Consider the following 11,840-nt stretch of genomic DNA (forward strand, 5'->3'; position numbering starts at 1 on the left):
GACAATATTATCATAAATGCATGTTTTCTGCTAATTAAAAAATACTGACCTAACATGACAGACATTGCATTGTAAAGATGGGAATATGATGAATCTTAAACATTAGCCTATTAAATGATGCAGCTTAAAAATGAAAAGAATATGTCATGATAATCATGCAGACATCAAACATTATGAGCATTACAGTAACACAGCTGTTGATGTTTTTATCCTAAAAAGATACCAAACAAACTTTGACAAAGGAACTAAAGTTGAATGCGTGTTCACAGCAATGCAGGGAGATTACGTACACACCAAGTAAATGCAAAGACAAAGAATAGATCACACGTAACACAGAATGTGTTGTGAAAAAAAAAGATCAGCCTTGAGATTTTATCAACATCCGTATCATGTCACTCATATAAATGAATAAAATGTGTTCACTCTGAGCAAGACCAGTGAAGTAGGAGGGCATGGCAGAAGCTTGTGTTTTGTGTTTTTGTGTTTTTAATGTGCACCAAAACAGAATGGATTTGAAAGCAAAAACAATCGTTTGCAATCATTTATTTTTTGCCAGTTCAAAAGTTTTGTTTGTAAATTCAAACGTTTTCTTCCCAGAATTCAAAAATTCAAGACATTTTTTTCTCAAACATTAGAGACAAAACATTTACTTCATAGAAAGTGAGTAGGGACGTTTTTACCTGGTAGATTTTAAAAATACTTGATTGAACCTATTAGACACAGTTCATGCTCACACTAGCACAAGCCAAAGCATATATGTGTGGGTTTTCTGTACTCATACTCATGTGAGCATCATAAGCACTTCACTCTAAACACTATATTATCAGATAACTCCTTCACACACAGCACAAACATTTGTATCTACAGTATTTCCTCCATCCAGCTTTTTACCTTCCTGCTGTGTAAGAAATGCTGTTGGGTCTTATTTTCTAAATAAGCCTTTGGCCTAGCATGCGATACCAATGTTATTAGCTCCATCTTCTTCTCCTCCAGTTTCAGGAGTAAAGCAGCCGTTAGTGATATAGTCTGCTTCACAGATCAAATAATTAGACTTTGCCTGTGTGCTCTCTCTTTTAGGGTCAGGGTTCTCCGGGAATGACGAGTTTACTAAATACTCTGCATCACAGGTGATCTGATAAACATGGGGACTATCGGTGTCAGCCAGAAGCTCATGAACAACACATGGGGCCGTGGTCTGATGTGACGTGTGGGGGTTGACTTGAGAGAACCACTTGTTATCTTCATGTGTCTGAGGCAGCAGAGAAATGTTGACCTCTCTCTCCTCAGATGTGAGGAGGCGGTTCACCACACGGTTGGGATGATCACACTGTGTTTCACTTACATAGTCAGATTCCAGTTTGTTGAAGAGGTGTCCAAGTGGCTGCAGAAGACCATCTTCTTGTAGTTCTGATGAAAGAGTTTGGCCCAAGTTTGGTCCGACCACAAAGACACTTTGCTCTGTCACCTGAAAGTGTTTTATATCCAGAATGTTTCTCTCTGAAGAAATCTGCACAAAGAAAGAAATGATTAGATTTGAATCAGGAAATGGTTTGTGCAAGTGTTGCTAATTAAAGATATAGGTAAACTACCTGTATAAGAATATTAAGTATTAGGTATTAAAACTGTAAAACAAACAAAATATACAGTACTTGTTGGTGTTTGTTTGGGTCCGTCAGCCACTGTCCTGATGTGCTGCCACGAGGGCTGGAGATTACAGGGAAGAAGTATGACTTGCACCTGCAGAGTAAACATATATTAAGTGGGATTTGACATATGGAGTAAAGAAGAATTGTGTAGACATCTCCTTCTCTTCAGGGGTTGTTGGGTCATATGACAAAATGTAGTGTGTGTGTGTGTGTGTGTGTGTGTGTGTGTACTTACACAGTCCTGGACAGGATGCAGATGATTAACACAGTGATAACGAGCAGCAGCAGAGTTGCAGCTGTGACCACCACTGTGACGTTGTCTGAAGGAAATACATTTGTCGTCATTTCTCATGAAATCTAACACACTGCAATCGCACATAAAGAGAAGACTCTGATGGGAACACAGAGTCTAAAGTTGGTGTCACTTTATAAACTTCTCACTTCAAGTGTTATTTTGTGACTTGGATGTACCTCAGTGACATGATCTTACCAAATATTAATGTTGTTGGAGACTTGAGCTGGTATAGATTTTATTAGTTCAGATTTTTCTGAATTGGTTAAAATCAATTGCAATGAATTGCACTTACTCTCATATTAAATATTGGAACCTAAACTTATGTCACAGATAATATCTAAAAATTTAAAACTAGATGTATTTATTGGCTCATATTGAGATTTTTTTTACTCACCAAACTCTGTCCTGACAGAGACAATGTTCGTGGAATCATTATCAGCCAATAGATGAAGAGAATACTCTGTGTCGGGTGACAGGTTGGTGAAAGTGTGCTGCTGCTCCTCCGGCCAGAGAGACACAACTTGAGTGTTCTCTGCATTTACAGAAAACAGTTAATTGTGAACACCATCCAGACAGAATAAACATTGTTTAGAGTTTTGTTGTTGACCAACTTTGTCCGTGTGAGGTTTTTGTCAGCATCACTCTGTATCTGCTCACTTGGTTTGGTCTGGACTTCCTCTGCCACACCCACTTAATTGTCACAGATGTTTTGGTCACAGCAGCAACCTTCAGTCTGTCGGCCTCCATCAGAGCTGAGAAAACACCAGGACATATCTCCATCACACAGATTTCATGTCAACATCTATTTCCTGGAAATCTGCTAATAAAACTTGCAAATGAAAGGTTTACTTCAACTAAACTACAAATATTGTGTGGAAAGATGTCTCTCAATGCAGTTTATTTTGTTTTTTTAAATTAGTCACAGTTTACATTTGTGCTGTACATGCCTAGGATGGCAGGACCTGTCTCACAAACCAAGCAAACTATACCTCGACAGAAATGAGGCTCAGATTGAGGTCAACTCAATGTTTTTCCTGGTGTCTGCCTGCATGTGTCATGTGTGGCAGTCATCTCTGACTATGTGCTATAACCTCACACTAATACATTAAAAAATGGTCTCCTCTGAGAGTGTGTGTGTACCTCCCTGCTGCAGACTTGCAGGCAGAGACTGAGGAGCTCCACACTGCTGCTGGTGCACAGTGAACACACTGATCAGGTAGGACTCCTCAGGGTCAAAATCTGCAAACACACCACAGTTAGTTTGCACTGCACATGCTAGATGGAGAACATACTTTGCCAAAGTAAAGTAGAAATCCAGCCTCCTCTGAAGACTTCACTATCAAAGACTTTCAGCAGAAAAACTGGATGATCAGCTGCTGTAGGCATGTGACAGAAAAGAGAGAATAACATCTCCACTTTATTAAGTCCATGCTCTTGGCTTGGTTTGAAGTATGTAAAACACATTGTGCACACATGTGTATTTTTATTTTTTATATTAAGGTAAGTAATGTTGTGTTTTTCATATCAAAACAGAAGATGAAATGGTGAATTTGATCATGACAATCGTCTGTAGCGGCTTCATCCACACTTGCTGTGCTGTAGGACATTTGTGTCCATGAAGGAACATGTGACCCACAGTGTGGCTCATCCATGTGTTTTCAACACTTTTTCTACTGGTTTTGTAAAAATTTGAATGTCACTTAACTTGTTAACCAGTGGAAAAAAATGACCCTTAATACCGTGAAGGACAATGGAGGTGTTGTAGGCATCCACTGTGGCCCAGTGTGTGTGTCTGGTGGAGGGATGCATCTCAGAGTGCCACAGAACAATAACATCAGTGATGGATGGGGTAGATGGGAACTTCCACTGCAGCACAAGACCTTTGTCCACTGGTAAAAAACTTGAAATCCACAACTTTGTGACAGAAGGAAGAGCTGCAGTGAAGAAAGACAAAGACTCTTCATCAACACTCACAGAATGCAGAAAGTTGGCATTAACATCGTACAACAAACTTTCTTCAGATAACCAGTATGATGAGAGTGTCAGGCAGCTGCTGATGTTTAAACAAAAAAGCAGAACATCTGAGTGTTGCAATAGGTTTTATCTTAACCACTCTATTACTTCCTTCTCTCCACACATGTGATGCTACTTAGCCGGATAACACTTTGAATCTGATAGTCATGTTAAAATGTACAGATACAAGATTAACAAATCAAAATAGTTATGGTTGTGTGCATGTGTCTGTGTATCAGTAGATCACTGAGAGCAAAGTCTCTTTAAAATGAACAACATACATGTAAAGTACCAGTTTCTGGAAAGGGATCATTTATTAAACGTTTATAATCTGTTAATAAATTACTTATCAACCACTTATGGAAAAAGTAAAAATCTAAATGCAGGAAATCTAAATATTAAGTATCATTCATTTAAATCAAATTCAAGTCTATCTGTTCCCTAAAACAGATAGACTTTTTAAAAGTCTATCTTTTAAAAAGGGTCTATACATAAATAATTATGTAAATACTTGGGAATACTGACCTCTTGCCTTACATTCATCTTTTTATGTCAACCCAAAAATAAAGGAATTGTCCTCACTTTACTATAACCATACTTTAAAACTTTAAACAGTGGCAACAGTATCTAATGCTGTATTTTGTGAGGCAAATAAAATGTGTTTTTGCTGTAATGTAATATTATTTTGAGACAGGGCTGCTTCACCTTTAGCTTGAGATGTAAACGCTGCAGGATAAAACCTATGGAATCGAAAAAGCCTTTTGGTTTGTATCCAGTGGCTTTGATTGGGTCAGGATTGTGCACTGTGGGTAATCCCAACTGCCCTTTGCTAATGATCCACTAACCTTTAGTTGTTAGGTAGCTGTTAATTACACCTTATCAAGGCATTATAAATGCACGTGTTGACCAGAAATAGCCATTGAGCCACTCACACTTCTGTCTTTGTGTGCTAACGCTGAGATGTGCCACTGGTCCATAACCTGCCGCATTGAAAGCTTTAACAGTGACAGTGCAGTCACCCTCCTCCACCACCAGGAGTGCCATCACCTCTGTGACGTTAAGTATCTTTTTCATTGGCTCGTAGGTCACCTGGTAACCCAGGACACGACCACCAGCCTCGTGGAAGTTAAGATCCTGCAGAGAGAGAAAGGATGTTGGCTTCAGATCTGCTTTATCCTCCACATGAGGGTCGCGGGGGGCTGACATAGGGCGAAAGGCGGGGTACACCCAGGACAGGTCACCAGTCCATCGCAGGGCCACATAGAGACAAGCAACCATCCACTATGGTCAATTTAGAGAGTCCAATTTTACCTAATCCCCAAATCTGCATGTTTTTGGACTGTGGGAGGAAACTGGAGAACCCAGAGAAAACCCATGCACACATGGGGAGAACATGCAAACTCCATGCAGAAAGGCCCTTGTGTCTTGTAACTTTATTTATGAAATACAACATAATGTGTTCGATAAATAGACTTGCTGGTTAGCAAAGCAACCATCTACTAATAACATCATGTGTTACATTTCTTTGGAAACTGGACTGTAGTGACATCATTGTCACTGACTTAGGCCACAGTTTTCTCTTTTTTTCACACATTTATTCAAATGCCAATTTATACATTCAATAATTATTTGATTCATAATTGTTTTACCTTCCACATGAGATGAAGGAGAACAGATCCAGAGTCTGTTTTCTCTACTCTGTAACACACCTGAGGAGAAGTGGAGGGCACTGGTGGAGAAGAAGCAAAACAGTCTCAAGTTTTATGTAAGAATGATTGTAAACATTAGTAATATGTGGTTGATTGCATCGTGGTTGTTCAAAAATGTTGGTTGCAGTACACTTGATGTTTAAATTTAAAACCTATACGGTCTCACAGCTCGTGTGTGATGTAAACAATTACCTCTGTCCAGTGTTCTCACGTTGATGTCACGGCTCCAGTCGCTCCAGGTACCTCCCCTACACGCTACAGCAGCTGTGTAGATGGTGAACGGCAGGAGGTCTTTGATGGTGTAAACCAACTTCTGATCCTGATATACAGGAACAAAGTCTGGAGGCTAGAGCAAAAATAACACCAATCAACAGTTGTGAGATGCAGTTTGTTGCCGTGCTGAAGCGGCATGGAACGATGGAAGTTCTGTGTTGCTTTGTAAAGTGCTCCCTCCTGCACCAAAGTCCATAGAGTAAATCAGCAATTTCACATCACAGCACACAGTTATTACAAAGATATTACTGCAGAAATACAAAACACAACTCCTCCATTAAACCATTACCATATTGCAAAGTGTTACCAGCTTTTCCTTGTGTTCCACATCCATGTTTTCATGAATAGAATGCCTTCCTGTCTCAGGCTGCATGCACAGCTCAGTCAGCTGTGACTATTTGTCAGTACGTCATCAGTTTAGTCTCCAGAGTCAACAATAACAAAGTTGATACTAACCTTAGACCAAACGTGGCTGCTGTTGACTCGGTAGCGAAGTCGGCAGCTGCTGACTTGTTGTTGTGTGTTTGTCCAAAACACAACAACAGAGTCGTCAGTGGAGTTGAGGACAGACAAGACAGGCTGAGAGGGTTTGACTAAGAACACAAGACAAGGAGATAAGGAAAGAAGGAGAGGCTTGGCTGTCATCACTGGGAGGTGGGAAGCGATCACAAGTCAAACTGTCACACTTCTGTGTCACTAACCTGCATCATAAAGGTACACAGTATGAGGCTGGGATCTGATATCAGTGCCCTTCATGTAGCTCTCTCTGACCCGAGCTGTGATGTTAAGGACGGCTACTGGGAGGAAGAGGCCGGGACAGTAGATGACTTTAGACTTACTGGGTAATAAAAAGAGAGAAAAGTATAATTTACATGATGGATAAAATGCAGTATATTTTGATATGAATGTATAGGCGGATAATAACTTAAATATAGATTTGTGTGACTGTTGTTTACCTGTTGAAGATGAGTGAAATGTCTGGCTCAGTAAAAGTGTATGAGCCCAAACTCAGCTCACATGTCATGGAGCTCTGTGATATCTGGTAGTAACATGACATGTTCAGAGTCTGTGCTGCAAAACAACAGGAAGTCCCAGTTTAAGCACAACAGGGACAAATGCTGTCAGAGTTGTGTCTGTTTAAAAAAGGAATAGGTTTTTAAAGCTGCACTGCATATCTTCAGCTGTTTTGTGTTGTTGATGTTATTTATATTTATTTGTTGTCTTAATATAAAATCATTACTTCCTGCCAGCAACACAAGATCTAAACAACACTACACTGAGAAACACAGAAAAGCTCATGTGGAGCTAATAGATTTATGGTGCGTTTTACCACGACTTGGCTCAACTCGACTCGTGTTTTTTGCCAATTACGTCACTTCCAGGTAACTGGCCAATCCCAAGACAGTCCGTGTTCTGTGGGTGTGGTTTTGGTCTGAAACAGCGCGGCTGACGAGAGCGTCAGTGATGAGACATTTACACCGTCTCGTTTGTAGCGACTAGGAGGTTTTTGACCATAAAACGACTTCATGTTTGTGAGTACACCTCCATATCTCACATATAAGTGAGATAGGACCATGCTATGGCCGCTTTAAGAGTTGCACACTACAGCTTTAACTCTATGGCCTCAAATAGAATTATTTTACTTTTAATTGTAACCAAGTTGTAGAGCTTCTCTTTAATATGGTGATGCTGGTACTTTAAAACATCAGTGAAGGTGAGAGACATTGTTGAGACTTTGGGGCTTAAAATGAGTGAGTGCAACATCAAATGGTTATACAGTACATAGTAATTAGACCAACTTTTAAATTAAATTATTGTTCTTAATAGCTACTTTGTACAGATGCTGATGGTGGACGACCACAGTCTCTGACGTCGGAGACACACACTGTCTCATCATCTTTGCATTTTGTCAAGTCAGCGCTTTTCACCATCACCTCTGAAAACAAACACACAAAACTGAGATGAACAGATGATTGTAAACTCTTGACAGTGTGTCTGCACAAATTATACTGTTTTTCTAACAACACTAACATTTACCTAATGTATGTAAATGATGTAAGATATTATCTAAAGCTAAATGGATCGAGTGTGAATTATTTTAATGATAATCTGTCTTCCAGGATTAAGAAGGTGATGAATCTATCTCCAGACCTGGTTACACCCTCCATTAGTGAGTTCAAAAAGATCAATAGCAAACCAATAACACATCAATATCGGAGTTTTAACTCTTCAAGTCTAATATTTTAATAATAGCTGAAACATACGAAGGCAACTTACCATAAGGAAACACACCGCTGAGGTTCATCATCATCAGCCAGGTAACGACATGCATTTTGAGCTGAGAACATGACATGCCAGAAGTGAGTCCTGAGGTGATGTGAGGAAGTTGCATCAGTGTGTGTGTGTGTGTGTGTGTGTGTGTGTGTGTATTTTCATCAGAAATGTTCACCGTCTCTCTTCCTGTTTAAATAAATTAGCTCAGCACTAAATATAAATCAATAATTTACACAATCAGTAGATTAACATTAGTTTAGTGTGATGCTTAGTTTAGGTTTTGGGGATACAATTAATGAATTGTCCCCATGGCAACCTATGGAGATTCCAATTAAAGCCATGGTGCAACAAACTGCTCATAAAAACACACACAATGATGAAATATGACAGGAAGTTTCCAAAAACTCAAATGTTCCTCATTTAATTCTGACAGTTTCATCAAAAGGAAAAAAAACTTCTATTTTTTTGTAGAAAACTGAAACAATGCTTTTACCTTTAATAAACATCTAAAATTGACAAACAAAAAACAAAGAAAAACGCTGTACAGATTAGCAAAGAAAGGAGATTCATTCTTTTCATTCTCAACTGAAACCCAGCAGCAAACACACGCACACAGACACACACACACAGCATTCCTACTGACAAAACTCAAAGAAATCATAATAAACCAGGTCCTCAAAACGCCCTTTAAAGTTGTGAGGACAGACAAAAATGTCCTACTTTTCCCAAAATATCCTCACTCGCTATGTTTTTAAGTTTTCTTGATCCTTACAAAGACAGACGGACACACACACACCTGCTGTACACAAACAAGGACTTTAATTCTTCAAGTCCATTGATAGTTTCATGACCTTTGAAAACCTTAAAATGTCAAGTTCATGAATGTAAGACCAAGTTTCCACTTTAGTCACACAACAAACCCAACAGATTCTTCAGTACAACGCAAAAAATAGCCATGTTTCTGTGGACTTCAGCTTATTTACAGAGGCTATACAAAATAGCTGATCGTTTTTCTCTGCTGGGTCTGTCATGACCGTCATCAATCAAATGTCCACATGATTTCAGGAATAAGTCAGTGCTACAATCTCAGAGGTCTAGACGTCAGATTTCAAATGAGTGAGCAGAGATTATCGTTGCATTAAAACTTAAACAGGCCAGATAGTTGTTACTCTTCAATAATTCCTGATGAGAACTAAGATGCATGAGACAGCAGAGCTGATAGTTATTAATCAGTCTGGATGTTAGTGGTTACAAAATAAGATTAACTTTACTGCAATGTTCATGTTCATGAAGACAATAATTCAGTTATTCAACCTGAAAAATGCTCAACAACACGTGCACTGGATGATGCTGGTAAAATGTGGTAATTTTGGTAAAATTTGCACAATTAACAAAGTGTTAATGTATAATGCAATTTGTGTGAATGCACCACAACAAGGTAAATCTGCATTTTCCCAAAGATATGAGAAAACACACTGTATATTATGGGACTATTATGGCGTAAACAGGGAGCAGTTAGTTCCTCAGTAACAGAAAATGGGGAGTCCTGAGGTGATGTGAGGAAGATGTATTTTCATCAGAAATGTCCACTGTCTCTCTTCCTGGGAGTAATGGTGAAGAACAGGTATTTGTTTTAGTGGAGCGACTTTAGTGGCTGTGAATGACAGAAGTGTTAGTTATGCTTCCATTCACCACCTGTAGTGAAATTGTGACTGAAAATAATCTGTTCCTTCATTTCTTTTCTTCCACACAAACACCTCCGGAGCATTTACCATTACAAGAGACCAGCAGCATTTCAAGTTTCCAATTTTGCATAATTGTAACCATAGCAACAGAACTTCATTTTAAAACTAAAGCCTTTCATTGTGGATTGAGCCTGATCAGATGAGTCTAAATTCAAAGAGAATTCAGCTGTTGTGAATAAATTAATTTCTTAACAGATCTTAAGAATTTCAGTGATGTCAAAATGACAATTTTATTTTTACCCGACATCCCTTTCTCACTCCATTTCCCAGAGTTCAATCCTGGACTTCAGAACAGAACTTTCATTTTCAGTGGAAATTTAGATGAACTGACCTTTTCATTGCCAAGTTACCTATTGGCTGATTCAGAAACCAGTCTTAAAGCCTAAATATTCCAGCTGAACCTTACACTTAATTTAATTTTCTCTGTCCATGTACTTTCAACACTTAGAGGCATCCTCAGTACAAATGCACTGCAGCTTACCTCCATTCTGATTTATGGTTTGCTCAGTCGACGGGAACTTTTCTGTCATTGTCTCTCAGAGTTTACCTTCATGGTTCATAGGTTCATGATTGGCAGAGCGGGAGAGAGAGAGATGTGCATCAAACAAAAGATGCAACTAAAAGTGAAATAGAGAAATGAAAAAATAAAGAAGCACCCATTTGTCCCCTGTAAGCATCAGCACTTGAAACGTCCCGGTGCCTTAAAAGCTGCGCTCCAGGAGATTTACAGCTTCCCTCGCTGATGAAACAGTCAGAGTTTACCCAAGACAAGCCAGGACAAAAAGTGTTGTTATGACAAAGTGTTTAAGTCATTGTGTGTTATTTGTTTCGCAGCAGCTCCAGCTGGTCCTGGTACTCTGTAAACAGTCTCTGGAATCGCAGGTTTTCACCTATGACGGGTAAAACCTCCTGCAGCAGCTCCCGTTTTCGTAGACCCTGAAATGTAAACACAAACGAGAGGTGAATGTTTGAATGTCTTCTCGACTTAAACTCATTATCATACGGTCCATCTTGCTTTTGTCGGGAATGGAAATAGATGCAATATTCACTCCCAGGTCAAATGACTCTGTGACACATTTTAACTGCTATAGTTGGCAGTAATGAAAACTTGACACGCAGGTCAAAGTTATCAGTTTGCCATCTTCTACTTTATTTTGAAAGTCTAGCCATGGAGTCTGTACCTTTTCCAGCATTAATGACAGCAGTGTTCTGAAATCATTCAGCTGCTGCTAAGTTTAAAAAAAACCGGACTGACCTGAACCCTAAGAGAAAGATATAAAATGATAACTTTAGTTGTAATTGTAACTTGACATTTTTACTGGTCTTTGTGGTGCTTTTTTCTTTTTGTGTTGCATTGTGTGTACCAAAAGGCTTGAAGAAACTCTCTATTCTACTAGCAATCCAATATTTGCCTTCAAAACCAGCATCAGTTATTTGAGTTACACTTGCACACAGATATTGAACAAACTTAACAGCCTACATCCACAGATCTATGGATGTAGGCTGACTTAAATCCTTCTGTCTCTTTATATAATCCCAGACAAACTCAATGATGTTGAGTTTAGGGCTCTGCATGGGCCATATCATCACTTCCAGGACTATGTTTGGGGTCAATGTCTTGTTGCAGAGTAAACTTGGGGCCAATCAGATGCCTCCCTGATGGTATTGTATACATTGCACCCCAGTTCTTGTGTGTTCACCCACATTCTACAGTGAGGAGCTGGGAGAACCAGGAGAAACACTTAGACTTGGAAGAGGACATTAAACGGTGTCCATCCTCCAGGTCTGAGAGGCTCCAAGTCTTTCTCCTTTGCAGGTCACATAGCACCATAAGCAAAGCTAGCAGCGTCATCCTTGAGTGCGGAAAATATGCTGTTTCTGAGCT

At 39.3% G+C, this 11,840-nt stretch overlaps 2 protein-coding genes across 5 annotated transcripts in view; both read right to left on the reverse strand.

Moving 5' to 3' along the window:
• Nucleotides 1-464: 464 nt before the first annotated feature.
• On the reverse strand, nt 465-8,287 carry LOC131464565 (interleukin-6 receptor subunit beta). Its single transcript, XM_058637122.1, has 15 exons — nt 8,214-8,287; nt 7,768-7,872; nt 6,893-7,007; nt 6,638-6,774; nt 6,393-6,529; nt 5,856-6,009; nt 5,604-5,683; nt 4,887-5,088; nt 3,681-3,875; nt 3,082-3,180; nt 2,553-2,693; nt 2,336-2,473; nt 1,882-1,966; nt 1,650-1,737; nt 465-1,507 (listed from the first exon to the last, which is right to left on the reverse strand). The coding sequence occupies exons 1-15, from the start codon at nt 8,266-8,268 to the stop codon at nt 947-949; spliced, it is 2,292 nt and encodes a 763-aa protein (XP_058493105.1). The 5' UTR covers nt 8,269-8,287; the 3' UTR covers nt 465-946.
• A 307-nt stretch (nt 8,288-8,594) lies between these two features.
• LOC131464149 (protein HIRA) overlaps nt 8,595-11,840 on the reverse strand; it is a 21,315-nt gene continuing 18,069 nt past the window's right edge. For all 4 annotated transcript variants that reach the window (XM_058636489.1, XM_058636491.1, XM_058636490.1 and 1 more), the window contains exon 25: nt 8,595-10,891. In XM_058636489.1, coding sequence (XP_058492472.1) covers nt 10,775-10,891 — 117 coding nt within the window. In that variant the 3' untranslated portion in view covers nt 8,595-10,774. The remainder of the gene's footprint in view (nt 10,892-11,840) is intronic.

The sequence above is a fragment of the Solea solea genome, chromosome 8 (assembly GCF_958295425.1).
Source record: "Solea solea chromosome 8, fSolSol10.1, whole genome shotgun sequence".
NCBI classification, from domain to species: Eukaryota; Metazoa; Chordata; class Actinopteri; order Pleuronectiformes; family Soleidae; genus Solea; species Solea solea.

Coding starts and splice junctions, on each gene's coding strand:
- LOC131464565 (XM_058637122.1), bottom strand. CDS start 8,268: ATGCATGTCGTTACCTGGCTGATGATGATGAACCTCAGCGGTGTGTTT. Junction 6,775..6,892: donor ATTTCACTCATCTTCAACAG/GTAAACAACAGT, acceptor TTTATTACCCAG/TAAGTCTAAAGTCATCTACT. Junction 1,508..1,649: donor ACCCAAACAAACACCAACAA/GTACTGTATATT, acceptor TTCTTTGTGCAG/ATTTCTTCAGAGAGAAACAT.